Source organism: Schistocerca serialis, chromosome 8, assembly GCF_023864345.2.
Source record: "Schistocerca serialis cubense isolate TAMUIC-IGC-003099 chromosome 8, iqSchSeri2.2, whole genome shotgun sequence".
Classification (NCBI taxonomy): Eukaryota; Metazoa; Arthropoda; class Insecta; order Orthoptera; family Acrididae; genus Schistocerca; species Schistocerca serialis.
Genome location: NC_064645.1, coordinates 430352649 through 430376749, shown reverse-complemented (window position 1 = coordinate 430376749; position 24101 = coordinate 430352649). Strand labels below are relative to the sequence as shown.

Genomic DNA, 24101 nt, shown 5'->3' with positions numbered 1-24101 from the left:
TAGCAAATTCCAACAATGCAAACCAGCCACAGACTGCACACAGCACAGCCAGTGATTTTCATTCAGTTACCAATATAAAAACCTAAACAGCCTACTTACTCTGTTAAAGGATTTTATACAAAAATCTTCAACGTTTAACAGTTTACAGTAAGTGTTGACGGGTCCTAGTTACTGCAACTCATTTACACTTCTTTCTCCACACAAAAATCGTAATTGAAAGAAAAAAATTTGCTTATGTTACTAACCATTTTACTCATTTTATTAGTCTTTTATACTGATGTTATACAATAAATTGATAACGAAGAAGAGAAATACAGAGTCTTACTTGTAGACATTTTCTCCGTATATCTACGAGTAAATGACCCATAGACACCTTTGCTGCTACGGATTTTCGTTAAGTACTCGTGTTGCAAAATCCCGCTAATTCGAGCTGTCCAGCACTGATTGCTACATCTACATCGATACTCCGCAAGCCACCGTACGGTGCGTGGCAGAGGGTATCCTGTACCACTACTAGTCATTTCCGATCCTGTTCCGCTTGCAAATAGAGCGAGGGGAAAACAACTGTCTACATGCCACCTTATGAGCCCTGATTTCTCGAATCTTATCTTCGTGCTCCTTACTCGTAATGTATGTCGGCGGTAGTAGAATCGTTCGGCAGTCAGCTTCAAACACCGGTTCTAAAATTTCTTTAGTAGTGTTCCTCAAAAATAACGTCGCCTTCCCTCCAGGGATTCTCATTTGAGTTTCCGAAGCATCTCCCGGAACACTTACGTGTTGACGACCCTTCCTGTAATAAATCTAGCAGCCCGCCTCTGAACTGCTTCGATGTCTTCCCTCAATCCGACCTGGTACGGATTACAAACACTCGAGTAGTGCTCGAGAATAGCCGCACCCGTGTCCTATATGTGGTCTCCTTCACATGTGAACCACTCTTTCCTAGAATTCTTCCAATAAACCTAAGCCGACCATACGCCTTCCCTATCACAGTTCTCACATGCTCGTTCTATCCCATATCGCTTTGCAAAGTTACGCCCAGATACTTAAACGACTGCACTGTGTCAAGGAGGACACTAGTAATACTGTATCCGAACATTACAGGTTTGTTCTTCCTACTTATCCCCATTAACTTACATTTTTCCTACTACAAATTTTATCTGAGTCGTCTTGTATCTTCCTACAGTCGTTCAACTTCGTCACCTTACCGTACTCCAGAGCTGCATCAGCAAACAACAACAGGTAGCGGCCCTCCTTTCCAACAAATTGTTTTTATGTACATAGAGGGTACGGCTGTCCTATCACACTTCCGTGGAATACTCCTGACGATGCCGTTGCCTCTGATGAACATTTGCCATAGAGGACAAACATACTGGCTTCTGTTGCTTAAGAGGTCTCCTACTCATTCACATTTGTGTGAACTTATTCCATATGCTCGTATCTTCGTTAACAGCCTGCAAGTGGGCACCGCGTCAAATGTTTCCCGGATGTCTGTAGATACGTACTCTGCCTGTTGGCCTTCATCCATACTTCGCAGTATATCATGTGAGAAGGGGGCGGGCAAGCTTAGTTTCGCGTGAGCCAGGCTTTCTACAACCATGCTGATTCGTGGACTTAAGCTTCTCAGCCTCAAGAAAGTTTGCTTTATTCTTTGTGAGAATATGTTCAAGGATTCTGCATCAAACAAGAAGTTATGGATACTGGTCTGCAATTTTGCGGCTCCGTCCTTTTACTCTTTTTATATATTGGAATCACTTGCGCTTTTTGCATTTTCTTGGGAGCTTGTACTGGGCCAGAGATTCACGGTAAAAGCAAGATAGATAAGTGGCTAATCCTATGAAGGTACGTTTGTTTCTTGAACGTGAAGTTTAAAACTTTGGCTTTCCGTTTTCCTATCTTCAACTGCCGCACTGTACTGGTCAACAATGGTCTGAATGGGGGCCTTAGACCCGCTTAGCAATTTTACTTATGACCTGAATTTTCTCGGGTTCTCTGCTACATCTTTTGCTAAGACGTGACGGTGGTAGCTGTTTTATGTTTCTCGCAAGCATAAATCTTTTCACAGACGCGCGAATGTCCACTGATCTTTTAGATTGTCGGCATTTGTATGTTCTCTTTTCAACCGAGAGTGCAACAGTCTCTGCATCCTCAGCATCTTCCGAATTTCCTTGTTAAATCGTGGTGGGTCTTTTCCATCCTTAATCAACTTACTAGGCACATAGCTCTCCAGACCACGATTTGCAGCCTGCTTAAACTTTGCCCACAATTCCTTTATGTCCATCTTACTGGAACTAAGTGATGTCAGTTCACTGTCTAAATGAGATGCTAACAACTGCTTATGTGCTTTATCTAGCAGAAACACTTTACTATTCTTCTTGGCTGTTTTATTAATTATCCTAACCTAGTTGCTGTAATGACATCATGGTCGCTAATCCGTGTTTCTGTACTGACACTATCAATAAGGCCCGGCCTGTTTGTAGCTACAGGATGTAAGATATTTCCATTGCTTGTGGGCTGCAGAGCTAGCTGCCCAAGACAGTTATCAGAAAACGTTTTCAGATGCATTTCGTATGACTGACTGTCTCTACCCCTCGCAGTCAATCCATAGACATTCCAGTCTATATAGTCGATAGGTTAAAGTTGCCTCCTTCTAGTACTGCATGATCTGGGCATTTCAGCGCTACTAACCGTAGACTTCATTTGAATAACTCTGCAACTGTCACAGCGGAGTCGGATACCGGTAAAAACATACAATAGTTAACAAGGTTTTACGTACACCTGTTATACGCTACAAGATAACTTCACTGTCACACTCAACTTCGATCTCAATAGAGACAATACTTTTGTCAACTGCAATGAACTCTCCCCCTCTTGCGGCCACCAGTCTGTCTTTCTGATACACGTTCCACGGCCCGATGAATATCTCAGAGCTTTCCACAACTTGCCGCTCAGTAGACGTATATCAGCCGAGAGCTGGAGCCCAACTGTTCATTACAGTTTTCTAATAATCTACTACCGTATTGAGTCATACAGCTTTGTGACGTCACTAGTGGCGGTTAGTCATCGTACAAATATTTCCTAGATCTTGTAAGGCTAACAGCACGTAACATAAATTCTTAATAGTTTTTTCTTTTTTTTTAGTGAATTACTGGCTATAGACAGCCCTCACTATCTGTAATTTCATGATATTGTGTCTGATTCTCAGACCGTAGACCATGTAACAAGGTAAAATGTATATGAATATCGCGTAGTTATCGACACGTATGCGTTTTTATTTGCTTCACTAACACAATGTGCGCTATGGGGAACAACGTTTTCGGACACCTTTCTCTTTCGTCCCAAACAGACCACTGAGAATGCTGCTGCATTTGGGTCCACCTTTTATTTTTCCCACAGTGATTAATATGCAGTGAGGTTACGAGTTCCTAAAAGGTGGAATCTCTTGTGTCCAATCAGCCACTCATTGTTTTTACGACTGCAGACAAGCTTCAATGGCGTGCGACGTCACGTATTCTTATGCTATTACACGCAAGGTTTTCCGTTACAATCCCTGCTATAAAAGAGCTGCCTGAATAGTGCTTCAATTTTCAACCTGAGCCTTTATAAACATTTTGTGCAAAGTGTTTCCTTAATATTCTAGAGGAAAGATATCTCGTCAAATTTTGTACATTGTGTTTTCTAGTACATATTTTGACGAGATATTTTATGTTGGTTATTTCTCTATTTCCGAATTTGCAGATAGAAGTCCGCCGAAATGCTTTTTAATCATTGACGCGGAAGACTTACGTACTGTGTAAGTAACTGTTAGTTGTGGAACTGTATCATAATCGCTGATTTCTTACAAGGTATTACAAGCATCGTGAAACGAATTACAAAAGCCTGTCGACCAGGAAATGATTTCGAATCTACAGTATACATAATTATAAATAACACTACATAAAACAGTTCACTAACTCAAAACCAATACGCGAAATCCGTTAGGAACTCATCGAGGATGTGATTCGTGCCTTAATTCCAACTGTGGTTCAAATGGCTCTGAGCACTATGGGACTTAACATCTAAGGTCATCAGTCCCATAGAACTTAGAACTACTTAAAGCTAATTAACCTAAGGACATCACACACATCCATGCCCGAGGCAGGATTCGAAGCTGCGACCGTAGCAGTCGCGCGGTTCCGGACTGAAGCGCCTAGAACCGCTCGGCCACCGCGGCCGGCTCCAACTGTGGTCCTTGGGTCTGACAAGTGTAATCTAACCGGCACAGTACTAGGGTGAGGTATGAAAAACTAGTGAGTAGAGAGCTCTCTTTGACGTAGCACTCATACTCAGAGGTCAACGTCATCTTTTCGTCTGGCAGGGATACAAGATCCCGTTTCCCTTCTAACTGGCTCATAAAGGAGATGACCACCAAGTCTACTAAAGGACTGCCAGAACGGTAGACGTAGTTGGGGATATTCCTGCCAAAGTGACATACTCCAAGTCGTTGTGGACCTGCAGTTGCTATATGGGTGTGGAAGCTGCCTGATTACACCGACGACGTGCGGACCTCGGCTGCCGCGCAAGACAGATAGTGTGAGTTTGTGTTTGATGGCAGTAGCTCTTTTTCCATCGGACCTCACACCATGCCCTTAGGCCAGGTTGGAATTTCGGCTTAGTTTGGGGATGCATATCGTAGTTTGCTGCGATTCTGTCGGGAATGACTGATGATGCTGATCGGCCATCTCGTGCTGGGGTTTCGGAAGAGGCGACGGAAGGCCACTGGATTTTTGCAGCAGCTATTCCATTAGTGAAATGCGTGTCTGCCCACGATCTATACGAACGCTTGCCAGTCTTAGCATTTAGGTAATGGTGGCAAGTCTCCAGCATAGCGAATGTTCTTCTAAGACCTGCAGCCATGCCGGAACTATGGACGCTGCCGGAAGTCTGGAGCATGTAGCGCTGATCGGAGTTTGGTTGGTCAGTTGGTTGATTCAAATGGCTCTAATCACTATGGGACTTGACACCTGAGGTCATCAGTCCCCTAGACTTAGAACTACTTAAACCGAACCAACCTAAGGACACCACACGCATCCATGCGGCTGCGGACTGAAGCGCCTAGAGCCGCTCGTCCACGGCTGCCGGCGGGGGGTTGATTTGGGTGAGGTGACAAAACAGCAAGGTCATCGGTCCCATCGTTTTAGGAAAGGATGGGGAAGGAAGTCGGCAGTGCCCTTTCAGAGGAACCATCCCCACATTTGCGTGCAGCGATTTAGAGAAATCATGGAGGTTTGAACCGTCGTCCACATGAACGCGAGTCCAGTGTGGTAACCAATTCGCCACCTAACTCGGTGCTGATAGAAGGAGGCTCAGCAGTGTGTATTCAGTAGTTCCGTCCAAGAAGAACGTCCACTGGGCTGTAGGTAGACCTCAAAAACATTCATGCACATCTTCAGTGCGATTACCTTGGAGGGTGAGGCTAGAGTTTTCTTCCTTTTGAAGGTGAAAATTCGAACCATGAGGTCTACTTCTCAGTTTGTGAAATGTAACGATGAAGACTGCTGGTGGATTATTCTGGTCCTCCGACCAAACTAAATAAAAGCACTTGCAATTAAAAGCGCTTAGTTGAGTGTTACTATCGCTTGTAGTGGTCCTCATTAATAAAATCTTCCCCAAGTTCGGCTTCTACCAGATTTTCCATTCGTCTGTAAGGAATTTGTGTTAGTATTTTGCAGCCATGACTTATTAAAGTGATAGTTCGGTAATTTTCACACCTGTCAACACCTGCTCTCTTTGGGATTGGAATTATTACATTCTTCTTGAAGTCTGAGGGTATTTCGCCTGTCTCACACGTCGTGCTCACCAGGTGATAGAGGTTTGTCAGGCTGGCTCTCCCAAGGCTATCAGTAGTTCTAATGGAATGTTGTCTACTCCCGAGGCCTTGTTTCAACTGAGGTCTTTCAGTACTCTGTCAAACTCTTCACGCAGTATCATATCTCCCATTTCATCTTAATCTATGTCATCTTCCATCTCCATAATATTGCCCTAAAGTACATCGCCCTAGCATAGACCCTCTATATACTCCTTCCATCTTTCTGCTTTCCCTTTCTTGCTTAGTACTGGTTCTCCATTTGAGCTCTTGATATTCATACAAGTGGTTCTCTTTTCTCCAAAGATCTCTTTAATTTTGATGTAGGCAGTATCTATCTTACCACTAGTGATATATGCATCTAAATCCTTACATTTATCCTCTAGCCATCCCTGCTTAGCCATTTTGCAATTCCTGTCGATCTCATTTTTGAGACGTTTATATTTCTTTTTGCCTACTTTATTTGCTGCATTTTTATATTTTCTCCTTTCATGAATTAAATTCAGTATCTCTTCTGTTACCCATGGCTTTCTACTAGTCCTCGTCTTTTTACCTAGTTGATCCTCTGCTGCCTTCACCATTGCAGCTCTCAATGCTACCCATTCTTCTTCTACTGTATTTCTTTCCCCGTTCTTGTCAATCGTTCCCTAAAGTTCTCTCTGTAACTCTCTACAACCTCTGGTTCTTTCAGTTTATCCAGGACCCATCTTCATAAATTCCCACCTTTTTGCAGTTTCTTTAGTTTTAATTTACAGTTCGTAACCAATAGATTGTGGTCAGAGTCCACATCTGCCCCTGGAAATGTCTTACAATTTAAAACCTGGTTCCTAAATCTCTGTCTTACCATTATATAATCTGTCTGAAACCTTCCAGTGTGTTCAGGCCTCTTCCATGGACACCTTCTTTCGTGATTCAGAAGCCAAGTGTTAGCTATGACTAAGTTATGCTCAATGAAAAATTCTACCAGGAGGCCTCTTCTTTCATTCCTTACCCCCATTCCATATTCGCCTACTACTTTCCTTCTCTTCCTGTTCCTACTATCGAATTCCAGTTCCCCATGACTCTTAAATTTTCCTCCCCCTCCACTATCTGAATAATTTCCTTTATCTCGTCATAAATTTCTTCAATCTCTTCGTCATCTGCGGAGCTAGTTGGCATATATACTTGTACTATTAAGGTAGGCATGGGCTTCGTGTCTATCTTGGCTACAATGATGCGTTCACTATGCTGTTCTTAGTAGCTTACCTACGCTCCTATTTTTTATTCATTATTAAACCCACTCCTGCATTACTCCTACTTGATTTTGTATTTATAACCCTGTATACACCTGACCAAAAGTCCTGTTCCTCGTGCCACCGAACTTCACTAATTTACACTGTATCTAACTTTAATGTAACCGTTTCCCTTATTAAATTTTCTAACCTCCCTACCCGATTAAGGAATCTGACATTCCACGCCGCTATCCGCAGAACACCAGTTTTGCTTCTACCTACACCTCAGAATACGCTAATGCTGCCGCCTTTCTGCTGGCTCAACACAGCACGTTGCCTTGTTGCCTCGTTTCATTTACGCTATAATCTCGCTGCTCGCTGCTGGCCAGGAATAATTACCCTGCAGCTGTTCACATAGTTAACACAGTCAAACACGGCGCTGCTGGAGTGACGCTGAAGTATCCAATCGCTTTTCAAGTTTCAGGAAATGGGGCAATGATTGCGGCGCGAAACACAAATGAGCTTGTTATCATCGCCTGGCGATCAACTTAGTGAGCAGCGACGTTGCAGCTTAAATGGATCTTTAAGACTCAGTGGGCTTGGCTTGACTCCATCATCACTGGGTCATGCCAGCGAGCAGCAAAGTGACACCATTAATGCACTCTTAGGTACGCGTGGTTCGAGTCTCGTCCCGGCGAACAGCTTTAATCCGCCAGGAAGTCTCAGATCAGCGCATACTCCGTTATAGAATCAAAATTCCATCTGAAGTGCGTCAATTGTCCGCTGATCGTGCGGTCACACTGATTCTGCTGGCAAACTTTTCTATTGTTCGGCTCGTGTCTTGACTAAACGATAAGCTACCCTAGCAGACGGAGATGTGCGTTCAGATTTCTTGAGACAGACAAGTGCCTACCGACGTGCGATTGGATACGAGGTATCAAATGTGTCTGACAGCAGACGACTTTCAGTGTGTATGAACGGGTGATATGAACGGGTGATAGGCAGCTGAAAATGTAGCGTAACTGTCGACAAAATAATTTTCTGATGTCCGTAGGTTTTCATACGAGATTGCAGTGCCTGTGTTATTCTGATGACAATGAACTGCGGCGACCCCAGCCGTTACGAAACACATCAGATGAATTCGCAATTGCGAATAATTACGCCCATAGGCTGTAGAATGGAATGACGACAATCATCAGAATAACACAGGAACTGCAATATCATATTTATGTGCCGATACCGGGCATGCGACTGATCTGGACGGGAATATACATAATGGATGTGTGGCTCTATATCTTAGACGTATGGTTGGCGACGTATGGAACTTTGTGTCTGGCCGTGAGTCGTGCACGGATAGCCAAATGGTCAGTCGGCTTACGGCCGTGGTCACGTGCGGACAAGTTCCGCGCGCCGGACAGCGCACCGCAGTTGTTTACTTCCGCGGCCCGGTATTTCGTGTTGTGTAGCGTCTGTTACTACTGCACTTCATGGCGCACTGTTACCGCCGAGCGACACTTAAAGTAACATTCCAATCCGAACATGCACGACAACGCGCTTATGAAACTGAACAATTCATTTGCGAAGAACTACGTCTGAACCCACAGGAAGTGATAGGTAGTCACTCTTCTATCACTGGCAGTATTGTTTATATTAAGATGACGATGGAGCAAGCATGTGCTGAGGTAGTTCGACAACATGCACACGAGCTAAAGTTCAAGCATTCTGACGGGCGTATTGGAAAGGTAACGGGAGATCCCGCTGGTCTCGGCCTTAGAACAACTCGGTTCAAAAAATGGTTCAAATGGATCTGAGCACTATGCGACTTAACTTCTGAGGTCATCAGTCGCCTAGGACTTAGAACTAATTAAACCTAACTAACGTAAGGACATCACACACGCCCATGCCCGAGGCAGGATTCGAACCTGCGACCGTAGTGGTCGCTCGGTTCCAGACTGTAGCGCCTAGAACCGCACGGCCACTCCGGCCGGCCGAACAACTCGGGTCTTTGAGCTCTCCTTCGAAGAGCCACAAGACGTGGTCGTCGAAGCTTCCGACCCTACGGCAAAGTTGTGGGACACATTGCAGAAAAATGCAGACGTTCACTACATACCACTTGTTGAATAGTGACCGGCAAATCAAAATAGAACCCTCCAAACGTGTACCATCCTATCTGCTGATAGGTGGCGTGCGAGCCATCGTTATGTATGATGGCCAGCCGCGGACGTGTGCCGGTTGCGGACAAGAGGGCCATGTTCGGTCAGACTGTCTCCGCCGCCCTTTGCTCCAGGTCCTGATCGGTGACGCAGCTCCCTAAGCGACGGTCATTTCTTTAACAGACAGCCACGCCACAGCCGTACTCAATCCAGATGCGTCACTTGAGGAAGCGCATGTTCTCCCCGTGGCACTCTCGACTGGAAATGACGGTGCTGCCACGGCCTCACCAGCACCATCTCCTCCGACGGCTACTGCACCATCAACTCTCCAGAGCTCGATGACCAGCCCGTCCGTCGCGATGGACATTGATGTGAGTGTGGCGCCTACTTCTGCTTTTCTTCAGATGGGCGCAACCTCGGACATTGAACGTTCACTTTCTGATACAGAAAATCACCTCCGAAAGCAGTGGTCGCCTCGAAAACGGAAGAAGTCAAACGCCATCCGACGACACACTTCTTCATGTGGCATCACAGACAGTGGAGCGGATACATGTCAGTGACCTCCCTTCGAGCGCCCTGGTGACAGGAGTGGCCACTCCTGATGTACCATCTGAGGAACGATCCCAACAGACAAGTATAGATTCCATGGAGGAGGGAGAGTCCCTGGACTCTGCCACATCAGCGTCACCACAACACGTCCTCGATGAGTGCGACAGTAGATTACCACCTGTTCCAGTCTGGGCTGATGTCGAGGATGGAGCAGATCGCGATGGTGGCCCTCCCGTCAGGCAGTGCCCCTTGGAGGTGCCTGACCTACCTTCCACCAGCTAATTTCGGCTACAGCGACTGCGCCGGATGTTCCACGCCAGCCGGACATCTCTGCTGGAACATCTGTGCCAAAGGTGGGAGCACGCCCACAACAACGATGAATCTGGTCACCACTCGGGCTTCCCACAAACCGACAATGTTCCGAGAGACCATTTATGCTGCTGATGTCGACATTACCCTCTTCCAAGAAGTAATCGTCGCTGATATCCACGCTCGCACTGGCTACACAGCACATATCTTCCAGTGGTAGTGGAGTAGTGGAGTCGCCATCCTCCTCCATTCTTGACACCCTACTGAAGATGTAGTGTACCTTCCTAATGCTAGAGGCATGGCTCCCACTCTGTTCGGCGTCCGCATCCTCAATGTTTATGGGCCGTCCGGCTTAAGTCGACGTCGTGACCAACACACCTTCTTTGCTGACCAGGTAACGCCGCTTTTTGAGAGTCCCCTGGATGAAATGGTCCTCAGCGCCGATTTTAACTCCACACAATGGCCTGCTGACCAACTTCCACGTCATTCCCCGTGTGCAGTCGTCTCTGTCATCATCGACAGACTTCAGTTTGTTGACAGATGGACAAACGTTCCGCGACTGCTACGGTCGCAGGTTCGAATCCTGCCTCGGGCATGGATGTGTGTGATGTCCTTAGGTTAGTTCGGTTTAATTAGTTTTAGGGGACTTATGATCACAGATGTTGAGTCCCATAGTGCTCAGAGCCATTTGAACCATTTTTGACAAAGGTTCATGGAACCCTTGTAGGTTTCACATACTATACGGCGCATTCGTCCAGTCTCTTCGACCTATATACCTCACACGTTCCCTTGTTGCCAACACTCGACATGCCGAAGTATGGCCTCTGACGTTCTCTGACCACGACGCCTACATCTGCGACGTCGTCCTCGCCCGCCAACAGGTGTAGCACAGCCGCGGCCTGAGGTCATTAAACGTTTCCCAGCCGACTGTCCCTGATTGCCAACGGATCGTTGAGAATAAGGAGGTGGGGGTCACTGTCGTCGTCGTCGCCCGGCATACACATACACCTTATCCTGGTGGCTATCCTGCGCTAAACCAGCTCTACGCAGGGCACTGATGGGATATGACAAAGGCTTCAAAGCTTGGCAAGCGAGCACCATGGACTTTTTTTATGCGATGCTTCGTGACTGCACTTCGATGGTATTCTCTCCTGTCCGTCAGAAGATAGTGCATCGTTCTGAAGCGCAGATCACTTCACTCATGCGACGACGCTTTGAAGGGACCCTTGTCAGATCCGGCACACGGTAGCATATGCCTCACGAAACGCCTTCAATGTACCACCTCATCATGGAGGACGATGCTGAAGATCTAGTCCTCTACCTCCGCAATGAAGACGATGTTCCCGCGGCTCTTATTTGGGTGGCGACATATGGGGAGGCATTGAGCAGCTCAGATTTCCAAATCGAAGGTTCTGCTCATTGGTGAGGGTATACCTGAGAGATATGTCGCTCCTCTAAGTGTGGCCACCAGCGTCCGCTGATTGAGCATTGATTTTATGAATGATCTCCGTCGATCAGCGGCAAACAACAGTAGATGTGTCCTCCAAACGATCAAGGCACTCCTTGTGGACCACCGGCTTAGATCCCTCGACATTGTACAGCGTGCGCAATACGTGAATGTTTACCACGCCTCACGCATCCCCCATGTGGCACAAGTGTTCCCGGTTCCGATTACCCTCGCGCGTCGTATGTTGATGGCAATGGGATTCTTTGTCTGTACCGGGATGTTATTTAAAATTCAGTACTCCTCCCTTGCCCTGCCACGGGAGCGTGGTGGAGTGGGCTTATTCCATGTGCCAGACAGAGTTACGGCACTCTTTGTTGGCTCCCAACTGAAAGTCTGGCGTAGCTGCCCGTCGAGCCTGACCAGACTGCTTTAGCATGAACACTCGCCAGTCTCCATGTCAGCCCCAGTCATGTTGTCAGACATTCCACCCTCCTTTTGCCACTTTCGGCCCTTCTTTCTTGAATCACCAGCATTGTGAAGCCTAATGCCGGATTGGCTCAGGTGACTGTTAACATATGGGGGTTATGTAGGGATTTTACTAAAGAGGATCAGGGAGTGATTATGGGTGGGGCTGGTAACAGTATTGATAGGGATGGGGAGTATGACATAGATGGTGACCTGGAAAAGATAGCCACTCAGACTGGCAACACGAATGTGCATTTCGTGGAACTGTTTCAGCGTCACGATCGGCCTCATCATAATACAGCCGTCAGGCGTAATAACATGAGACTTGGGGGTGCGCTGATGACAGAAACCATGGGTCACATTTCAGTGGTGTCGGTGGAGTCTATCAGCAGGACGGGTTTCACTAGACATGGCCTGCACCTCAACAGGTTTGGGAAGGGGAGGCTGGCAAAGCTTATAGGTGACAGCATAGGTGGGGATGGTGGGATCACTCATGGGAAAATTCCTGCAGTACCACTACTGCACCTTTTTTAGATTGAAGTCAGCTGACAGGTATTCCTGCTTAAGGGAAGTCTCTCTAACAAAGGAACCACTTTTGACAAAGCTTAGGTATCCGAGTAATGAGGGAATTAGTATATTTTATCAAAATATACAAGGTATTAGAGATAAAGTTAGTGAGCTGCTTATAGATGTTGACTCTGAAATTATTGGTATATCTGAACACTTCTTAAATAAGGAGAGAATTCAGAGGCTTCCTTTACCATGATACAGGTTGGCTGGCAGCTTTTCGAGGAGCTCTTTGCGGTGTGGGGGAGTAGCCATGTATGTGAAAAACGGCATCCCACTTGAGTCAATTGATGTTTCAAAATACTGCACTGAAAAGGTGTTTGAATGTTGTGCAGGTGTGCTTAAATTTAACGGAGCTAAACTTCTAACTGTTGTTATTTATAGATCCCCAGACTCCGATTTCACAACATTTTTGCTAAAGCTAGGGAGGTTCTTGGTTCACTTTATAGGAAATACAAAAAGTTAGTTATATGTGGTGACTTCAATATTAATTGTATTAGTGATTGTGCAAGGAAGAGGATTCTGGTAGACCTCCTTAATTCATATAATCTTATGCAAACCGTATTCTGTCCAACGGGGTGCAAGGGAACAGTAGAACAACCATAGACAACATTTTTGTTCATTCCTCATTACTAGAAGGGCATTCTGTTAGCAAAAAGGTGAATGGCCTTTCAGAACATGATGCACAAATTTTAACTCTAAAAGATTTTTATGCTGCAACACGTGTTAAATATAGTCATCAGCTGTTTAGGAAATCTGATCCAGTTGCTGTAGAGACTTTTGTAAACCTTATCAAGGAACAAGAGTGGCAAGATGTTTATAGCGCTGATACAGTAGACGATAAATATAATGCTTTTCTCAAGACTTTTCTCATGCTCCTTGAAAGTTGCTTTCCGTTAGAAAGTTCAAAACAGGGTACTAGCACAAACAGGAAGCCTGGGTGGCTGACTAGAGGGATAAGAATATCTTGTAGAACAAAGTGGCAATTATATCAAAATGTTAGAAACAGTCAAAATCTAAATGCAGCAGCCCATTACAAATAGTATTGTAAGGTGCTTAAAAATATTATTAGGAAGGCAAAAAGTATGTGATATGCAGATAGAATAGCTAAGTCTCTGGATAAAATTAAAACCACATGGTCAGTCGTAAAGGAGGTGGCTGGTCTGCAGAGACAGGTCGAGGATATAGAATCAGTGCGTAGTGGGAATGTCCGTGTTACTGATAAGTCGCATATATGTACAGTATTTAATAACCACTTTCTGAATATAGCAGGTGAACTAAATAGAAACCTAGTCCCAACAGGGAATCATATAGCGCTCTTAGAAAAAAGTGTTCCGAGACTGTTTCCTGAAATGCTCCTCCATGATACTGACAAGAGGGAGATTGAGTTAATAATTAAATCACTAAAGACCAAGAACTCTCATGGATATGACGGAGTATCCAGCAGAATACTGAAGTATTGTTCTATGTATGCTAGCCCAGTACTTAGCCATATCTGTAACTTTTCCTGTAGGAGTGGTCGGTTTCCAGACCGATTAAAGTACTCGGTAGTGAAGCCACTTTATAAAAAGGGAGACAGGGATAATGTTGACAATTATAGACCTATTTCTATGCCATCGGTGTTTGCTAAAGTTATCGAGAGGGTTGCATATACAAGGTTACTGGAGCATTTAAATTCACATAATTTTCTGTCAAATGTTCAGTTTGGTTTTAGAAATGGTTTAACGACTGAAAATGCTATATTCTCTTTTATCTGTGAAGTTTTGGATGGATTAAATAAAAGGTTGCGAACGCTAGGTGTTTTCTTTGATTTAACGAAGGCTTTTGACTGTGTTGACCACAAAATATTACTGCAGAAGTTGGACCATTATGGAGTAAGGGGAGTAGCTTACAATTGGTTCGCCTCTTACTTTAAGAACAGAAAGCAGAAGGTAATTCTCCGCAATATTGAGAGTGGTAGTGATGTTCAGTCCCTATGGGGCACTGTTAAGTGGGGCGTTCCCCAAGGGTCGGTGCTGGGGCCACTGTTGCTTCTTATTTATATAAATGATATGCCTTCTAGTATTACAGGTGATTCAAAAATATTTCTGTTTGCTGATGACACTAACTTGATAGTGAATGATCTTGTGTGTAATATTGAAACATTATCAAATAACGTAGTTCACGAAATAAGTTCTTGGCTTGTGGAAAATAATTTGATGCTAAATCACAGTAAGACTCAGTTTTTACAGTTTCTAACTCACAATTCAACAAGAACCGATATTTTGATCAGACAGAATGGGCATATTATAAGCGAGACGGAACAGTTCAAGTTCCTAGGCGTTCGGATAGATAGTAAGCTGTTGTGGAAAGCCCATGTTCAGGATCTTGTTCAGAAACTAAATGCTGCTTTATTTACCATTAGAACAGTATCTGAAATAAGTGACACTTCAACACGAAAAGTAGTCTACTTCGCATATTTTCATACGCTTATGTCGTATGGTATTATTTTTTGGGGTAATTCTTCTGATTCAAAAAGGGTATTTTTGGCTCAAAAACGGGCTGTTCGAGCTATATGTGGTGTAAGTTCGAGAACCTCTTGTCGACCGCTATTCAATAGTCTGGGAATTCTGACACAGCCCTCACAGTATATGTTTTCTTTAATGTCGTTTGTTGTTAGCAATATTAGCCTATTCCCAGGAGTTAGCACCTTTCACTCAGTTAATACTAGGCAGAAATCCAATCTGCATGTGGAATGCACTTCCTTGACTGTTATGCAGAAAGGAGTGCAGTATTCTGCTGCATCCATTTTCAATAAGCTACCACAAGAACTCAAAAATCTTAGCAGTGGCCCAAACTCTTTTAAGTCTAAACTGAAGAGTTTCCTCATGGCTCACTCCTTCTATTGTGTCGAGGAGCTCCTGGAAGAGCTAAAAAATTAAGCAAATTCCAGTGTTACATTGTTGATTTTCTTTATTTAAATTTACGACTTGACACCTGAATATGTTTTTTTATATTTCATTTTATCTGTTTCTAATATCGTGTTATAATCTCATGTATTGACTCGTTCCATGACCATGGAGACTTCTCCTTAATTTGGTCCCACGGAACAATAAATAAATAAAATAAATAAATTAAGTTACATCCTGCGTTCCCTACCCCTTCCACGTATACTCCAGACAAAGGCTGTACACGACACATTACAAATGTGTCAAATCCCCAAACCCATCGAACACAAGTTACTCCAGATCATATGGCGTCGTGTGTGGAAAGCTGTGCGTGCTGGTTAACTCGAAACCAGCGTTCAGTCAACCTGGTATATCACCGTCAGTGGCAAACAGGTCAACCAGTCTCGTTTGCACCGCATCCGCCTCGCTGACACACCTCTCTGTGTTCACTGTGGTGTAGAGGATACAGACGTTCATCGATTCTCATGTGGTCCATCGTCTGACGTCTGAAGGCTCGCGCAGTGTATCTTGGCTTTCCTTACCGGACAGACACCTGCTCAGATCGCTTTCCTGACGCTTTTATTCCCGGATGTGATTCATTATCCCGCAACAAAAACTAACGCTTTGAACTGGATACGCCGTCATACGGTGCGCTACCTGTTTGGCCCCGACGAGAAATCAGAACAAAGTTGTTGGATGTACCTTAACGATCGACACTGTGCACTTGTTCGCAACCCCATATACAACAGTTCTTTTCCAATTTTCTACGGAGCGCCTTTCATGGCCTGCTTTCTAGCTCGAACGTCCAAGCCATGTGATGCTGATGCTTTTTTGCTGACGTGATATTCTGAACGCACTACAAATAGAAACACGGTTAAAATTTCGAGAAGACACGTTTGTATGTTGCGCCAATCGGAAGGCGCTAGCGACTCCTGAAATTCTGGGACATAGACTAAAATAATGAAAAAATTAATAAATAAACAGAATAAAAAACAAAAAATATAAAAACAAATTAAAAATTGTAAGGCGACCGCTCGCGATAAGCGGGAAATCCGAGTTCGAGTCCCGGTCCGGCACAAATTTTCATTGTCGTCATTCCATTCTACAGCCGATGGTCGTTATTATTCGGAATTGCAAATTCATCTGATGTATAGATTTGCGTTCTTCACGCTTGCCATATGGCTGACTCAGTACTTACTGCGGCTTATTGATAGACTAGTTGCTCGCGTAGCTCTTAAGCTAATGCGTCGTTGTTTTGTTGCAGGGTCCAGTGTCTTTCAGTGGCGCCGACCGCGTCGGCATCTCAGCGTTCTACCAGGTACAAGGTAAAGTAGCAGCGCTCATCACGGCTGCTTACTCTGTTTTTGTATCTACCGGTGTTTCGGAATTCGCCGGCCGGGTGGCCGAGCGGTTCTAGGCGCTACAGTCTGGAGCCGAGCGACCGCTACGGTCGCAGGTTCGAATCCTGCCTCGGGCATGGATGTGTGTGATGTCCTTAGGTTAGGTTTAAGTAGTTGTAAGTTCTAGGCGACTGATGACCTCAGAAATTAAGTCGCATAGTACTCAGAGCCATTTGAACATTTTTTTTTTCGGAATTCGGCAACTTTGCGTTCGAAGGCCGTACAGCCCAGAATCTGTATGCCAATCAGGGAAATCGCCGTGAGCGTTGAGACAATAATGCCACCAACGCGCCAGGTTGAAGATAACTGGTAAAACATCGGCACCTGCTGCGCGAAGAAGGCCGTAACTCCCGACTACAGATCATCCTCCGACAGGAATCGTCGACCCTTCAAGGCCGTTTTGAAGGGACTAAATGTGTGACAATCATAAGAGAGGGGGGGGGGGGGGGGTCCTCAGGACGATAGGACGGGTCCTCGTGTCCCCCTTCAGTTGACATAGCTTTTGCGTTGTAGCATTTGCGATATGTGGACGTGCGTTATCATGAAGCAACAGTATCCAGCACAGAACTTGATGCACAGTTCCACAACAGTAAATTTCGACAGACATGGTGCCCCATACACATTCTTGATTTTCTGATGGTTGTCTGCAGGTGTTTGTCCATCGGCAACAGAGAAAAGAGTAACTGCATGTCTGTTTGGACATGTTTGGCAGTAACATCGCCACAGTTCACGTTTCCACATTTACCGTACGCACGCCAGAAAGACACGAATCTCACACTAATCCCCTGCCTACGTGTCGGCGCTTACAAACCCGCATAGGAGTCGCGCTACGTTGCATATACGCTACAGCAACGCCATCAAACGGGAAATGTTTGATCGCCCCTTATATTTTAGACTTTTCCGAGAAGCGACAGTGTGTTAAGCTCGTTTTACGTATCTATCTCAATTTCAGCAAGCAGACAAACTTGCACGTCTAGTCACTTATATTCACTAGGTTTAGGTTGGGATGCACGTCACAGAATATAAGGCAAATAAATAAATAAATGTTAAAAATTTAAAGGCGGAATAAAAGAGAGTACAATACCGCGACTCAGCTGTTCTGGCTCCAATTATCATCTCCTCTTTTGAGATTCGCAAGTACTCCTTTTGCTTAATGGCTCTTACATTAAAAAAGGTAAACTGTCAACAAGTCGGAGGTTGTTTTGAACACCACATTGCTTTACTAGGTAGGATTCTGTCAGGGATGGTGTGCCGTTGCCCTCCTACGAACTTTGAACTGACTTTCACGGGCAGTTGTAGGAGGAGCTACAGTTTAATTTGGTCTCCGAATCAGGATGTTATTACGTTACATTCGGTACTCTGCGATTTTGCATTCTGTAAACATGCTCGTTCCAGAGTATTTTGAACTTTAGTAGGGCGGAGACTCGATAGCTTGAGTGTCCGTTGATTTAACGACCTTCACCGCTGTTTGTGAAGTTATTTTCATGCAATAATACTTAGCTGTTTCCAATAATATTATCTTCATCACACGCTGTGATATATGAGTTCTCAGATTTTACGTCCTACGCTTTTTCAGCTACGCTAATTACCGCAACAGTTACTGCATTGCTATCTCCGTCCTTGATAATTCAATACTTTCTGTCGCATTCAAGGGACAATACATTACACTAAAGAAAGCACGAAACATATTCTAATAGTTTTCAGTTTTTGTATCGTTCATTTCAGCTGCTCTGTTTTCCATTGCTTTGTAGATTCATAACATTTTTACTTACTTTAGTAATTTCTCAAGCTCACTGCTAAGGCAGCCGTGGGAAAGAAACAGCGATTAATTGTTTCCAAATTGAATTTCCTTTCTGCAGCTGAGTGTGCACTGATATAAATCTTCGTGGTAGATTAAAACTGTGTGCCTGGCTGGAATTTGAACCTGAGAGATAAGGTACTGGCGAAAGTAAAGCTGTGAGGACGGTTTATGAGTCGTGCTAAGATAGCGCAGTTGGTAGGGCACTTACCCGCGAAGGGCAAAGGTCCCAGGTTCGAGTTTTAATCTGCCAGGAAGATCGGAATTATTAATTACAATAGCGAAACTCTGAATAGTAAAAGCTATAAATGACAATAACTGAAGTATTCAGGATGACGAATAAATACTATTACAAAACAGTTTTTTGTATATGGAGTATGTCTCTTCGAGGCACTGAATTATGTGTCGAAGTGTATCGAAAGCGTTCGTGGGTTTCGTATTGTCATAAACGTGGCAAGCGCACCTCTCGATCATTCCAAAGTGCGGTTTTATGTGGGAGCGCGTTTCCTTACCTCCATCACGTGCCAAAACTACCGTCTTTGCGAAATAGTTACCGTCTTTAGGACGAAAGCTTACGTAATAACACACAAGAGTGGGGCACAAAGGGAACGACGGAAAGTACTGTTGCTGGGAACCATCATAAACGCCTTACAGTGGCTGGCTGTTAGGTGGAACTCACATATAATTCGACTGAAATCATGTTCACGCGTTGACATGAGCTGCTGAAATATGAGGCGTGTGTTTGAAGTAAATAGCGTTTTGAAATAAAAACAAAACAAGTAGACTTTTCTCGGTAGTTCTACTTTTACATGAAAACCTGCACTTTATTCTACTTTTCTGCGAAACTCGCACCAATATTAAGGCATTTATTGTACCGTACAACCAGCTTTGAATATCATCTTCGTATGAATCTGCTGCCTGAGTACAATTTTCGATAATTTAAAGGTTCTGTAACAATTGCATAAAGCACATTTCTTGACACTTGTGACCGATGAGATGGTACCGAAATGGGTGAGAGCTTTAAAAGGTGACTTATGAATGTGTATGAAGAGGAACGAATTCAGCTATTTTCAATCATTACTGATGATCCGGTGCAGAAATTTGATGAAAAAATGAGATAGAACAGATTCTTTACGATTTCGGCGTTACGTGATGAGTTTCCTCAGGTGCCAAGAAGTGTGCTTATCCAGTTGCTACTGAACGTTTAAATTGTCGAAAATTATGCTCAGGCGGAAGATTTCCAAGAGGATTGTATTCAAAGCTGGCTGTACGACACGATAAGTGCCTTAATATTGGTAGGAATTATGTAGAAAAGTAGATTAATGTACAGCCTTTCACGTAAAAGCAAAATTACTAGGAAAAGTCTACCTGTTTCATTTTTATTTCTAAACATTACTTCTCAAGAAACACACCTCGCATTAACTGGAATATTTATAGTTTATGGACAGCCTAGAAATAGCTTTTTCAGTACAAGTAAATTTAATGTCAGGACTCTGTACAAAAATGTTTCTAACACAACTTGTTCGGAAGCCCATTCTTAATTCACCATATGCGAAAGTGGATTAATCGCTAGCTCATCTTTTCGATGTCATGATGACAGGAACTGATCATGACATAGACTTCACGGATTGCCAGCCTGAGACTGCCGTCATACGAACGCCGAAACAGTCACGACCAACGTCGTTCTAAGGCTGCTACTTATTTACAAATCAGTATGGCAAAGTTTTAGAGGACTTAAGATCAAATGAGACAGAAAGGATAGACCACTTTCCGCCAGAATTTCTAAAATCATTGGGGGAAGTGGCAACAAAACCACCATTCACGTTGGTGTGTAGAACGCGTGAATCTGGCGATGTACTACCTGACTTTCGGAAAAATATCATCCACACATTTCCGAAGATGCAAGAGTTAACAAGTGCGACAATTATCGCACAACCAGCTTAACAGGTCATGCATCCTACTTGCCGACGAGAAAAACATACAGCAGAATAGAAAAGAACATTGAGGATGTGTTAGATGACAATCAGTTTGGCCTTTGAAACAGTAAAGGCCCCAGAGGGGTAGTTCTGACGTTATGGTTGATAATGGTGCAAGATATTCTAAATTCTGAGGAAAATAGGGTTAAGTTATAGGGACAGAATGGTAATATACAACTTGTACAAGAACCAAGAGGGAGTAGTTAGAGTGGAAGACGAAGAATGAAGTGCTCGGATTAAAAGGGGTGTAAGGTAGAGATGTAGTCTTTCGTCCCTATTGCTCAATTTATACAGCGAATAAGCAGTGTTGGAAATAAAAGAGAGCTTCAGGAGTAGAATTAAAATTCAAGATGAAAGGATATCAGCGATAAGATTCGCCGATGACATTGCTATCTTCAGTGATCTGCTGAACGAAATGTACAGTCTAATGACCACAGAATATGGACCGAGAATAAATCGGAAAAAGACGAAAGTAATGAGAAGTAGCAGAAGTGAGAACTGTGAGAAACTTATCATCAGGATTGATGGTCATGAAGTAGATGAAGTTAAGGAATTCTGCGATCTACGGAGCAAAATAACCCATGACGGACGGAGCAAGGAGGACATAAAAAGCGGGCTAGCACTCGCAAAAAGGGCATTCTAGGTCAAGAGAATTCCACTGGTATCAGACATGGACCTTAATCTGAGGAATAAATTTCTGAGAATGTACGTTTCTAGCGCAGCATAGTATGGCAGTGAAGCATGGACTGTGGGAAAGCCGCCTGAACTCCCTGCGGGATGAAATTTAACTTTCAGTGGAACTTAGAACGGATAATTCCTTAGCGTGTTTGTACCTACGTATAACTTTAGAAGGAGCTACTTTCCCTTCTGAAGTTTTCCCGAAGTCTTCTACTACTAGTAGGACGCTGATCCATCAACCCTCTAATCTTCCTATGAAGTACAAAATGGCAGCTTATAGGACACTGTTATGCCGCTTACACAGCGTACCGCTTAGAAAGGAAGCATTTCAACGAGAATAACACACTATGCACTATACAGGGAGCTTCTTATTAACGCTTAAGAAGCGGCGTAGATGACGCTGAGACAAGTAATTTCGTACCAGACACATGCAGTCGCAAATGTCGGGACATACACAAAAAATGGATGGGAAATGCTGACCGTGTGACGTCACCAAACGATATACCTCACCAACAGTTGTGAAATGGTGTCTCTATTGCTGTTCCAGGCTGTCGCGGATGCAGATGGCAGTCACATTGAATAACGTTTATAACATGGAACGAAAAAAACATGGCGTGCAATTAACAAAAAAAAAAAAATGGCTCTGAGCACTATGGGACTAAACTTCTGAGTTCATCAGTCCCCTAGAACTTAGAACTACTTAAACCTGACTAACCTAATGACATCACACACATCCATTCCCGAGGCAGGATTCGAACCTGCGACCGTAGCGGTCGCGCGGTTCTAGACTGTAGCGCCTAGAACCGCTCGGCCAAACCGGCCGGCCTGCAATTAACAAATGTTCCCTTCTCATGTGGACATTAAAATGTGTTTCTTTAATGGTTTATACGTTATTTCTCTTCCGAATGTCCTTAAAAACGTTTCACCAAAGTTTCAATGTCCTGATATCACTCGTTTTTGATGGATGTCACCTCAACTAGCGAAAGACTAATTATAACCAACCTTTATCTGGCACTAGATGTCTATGCTCGATCAAGCATCTCCCGTAAATTACTGGCCGGTGGTTTGCGGAGGTGGTGTTGGAACCCAATGACGTCCTATATGTGTTCCACCGGCTTCATATCAGGTGAAATTTTAGTCAAGATATCAACGTAAGTTCATTACCTTGCTCATGAAACCGATGTATCACGACTCTGGTCTCGTGACACGGACAGTTATACTGCTGGAAGACGACATCATATTTGGGTGGAACATCAACCAAGAAGGGATGCAGCTAGTCCGCAACAATGTTCACGTAGTCCTCAGCTGTTACCGCAAGGTTCATGGAAGACCAAGTGCCATCCCCCATAGTATTAGTATTACAACGATCTGCGTCCATCAGGCCGTGTACGTTTGAAGCATGTGTTCCCCAACGTGCGATCGTCGACCTGGTGTAACAAGAAACGTGATCTATCAGACTAGACTACACGTTTTCATTGATCATCGGTCCACACTCTGTGATCCCGCGCCCCTTGCAACCGTAGTTGACGATGCCTTTAGGTCAACAAGAGAACACGTTGGCTGACTGCTGTGGAGACACATGTTCGATGCATGGACGACATCGTAATAAGCATCCCTGGCGTAGAGAAACAACTGAAGGAGAAGAAAAACAATAAGTCACCAGGTCCGGACGGAATCCCAGTTCGGTTTCCCAAAGAATGCTCTACAGCACTGGTCCTTTACTTAGCTTGCATTTATCGTGAATATGTTGCTACTGTCCAGCGCAAAGCGCTAAGCGACTGGAACAAAGTGCAGGTGACACTATCTATAAGAAGGGCGAAAGAACGGACCCGCAAAATTACAGACCAATGTCCCTAATATCCGTTTGTTGCGGAATCCGTGAACATATTCTCGGTTCGAATATAATAAATTTTGTTGAGACCGAAATGCTTGTGTCCACGAATCAGCATGGTTTTAGAATGCATCGGTCACGCTAAACTGGGATTGCCTTTTTTTCACGTGACAAACAGCAAACTATGGATGAAGGACAAAAGGCAGGTTCTATATTTCTAGATTTCCGCAAAACGTTAGACGCGGTGCCCAACTACAGGTTGTTAAAGAAGGTACGAGCTTATGGATGACATTCACAGATATGTGAGTGGCTCGAAGGCTTCTGAAGTTATGGGACCCAGTATATTGTCCTCGATGGCATGTGTTCAACAGGGACAACGGTATCATCCGGAGTGCCCCAGGGAAGTGTGATAGCACTGCTATTATTCTCTATATAAGTAAATAATTTGGTCGACATGGTGGGCAGCAATCTTCGACGGTTTGCGGGTGATGCTGTCGAGTACGGCAAAGTGTCGAAGCTGAATAACTGTAGGGAGGCACAAGATCACTTAGACAAAATTTCTAGTTGGTGTGATGAATGGCAGCTAGCTGTAAATGCAGAAAAGTGTAGGCTAATGTGGATGAGTAGGAAGAACAAACCTGTAATGTTCCGACACAGCGTTAGAAGTGTCGTGTTTGACATAGTCACCTCGTTTAAATATCTGGACGTAACGTTGCAAAGCAATATGAAATGAAACTAGCATGTGGCGACTGTGGTAGGGATGCAAATGATCGACTTCGGTTTATTGGGAGAATTATAGGAAAGTGGAGTTCATCTGTAAAGGAGGCCGCATACAGGGCCCGCATCTCGTGGTCGTGCGGTAGCGTTCTCGCTTCCCACGCCCGGGTTCCCGGGTTCGATTCCCGGCGGGGTCAGGGATTTTCTCTGCCTCGTGATGGCTGGGTGTTG

The 24101-nt window shown here is 44.3% G+C and overlaps 1 protein-coding gene across 1 annotated transcript in view; it reads left to right on the top strand.

Moving 5' to 3' along the window:
- LOC126417051 (gamma-aminobutyric acid type B receptor subunit 2) overlaps positions 1–24101 on the top strand; it is a 430259-nt gene that overhangs the window by 234375 nt on the left and 171783 nt on the right. Inside the window, exon 9 of the mRNA XM_050084943.1 lies at positions 16735–16795. Within this exon, the coding sequence (XP_049940900.1) occupies positions 16735–16795 (61 nt within the window). The remainder of the gene's footprint in view (positions 1–16734; positions 16796–24101) is intronic.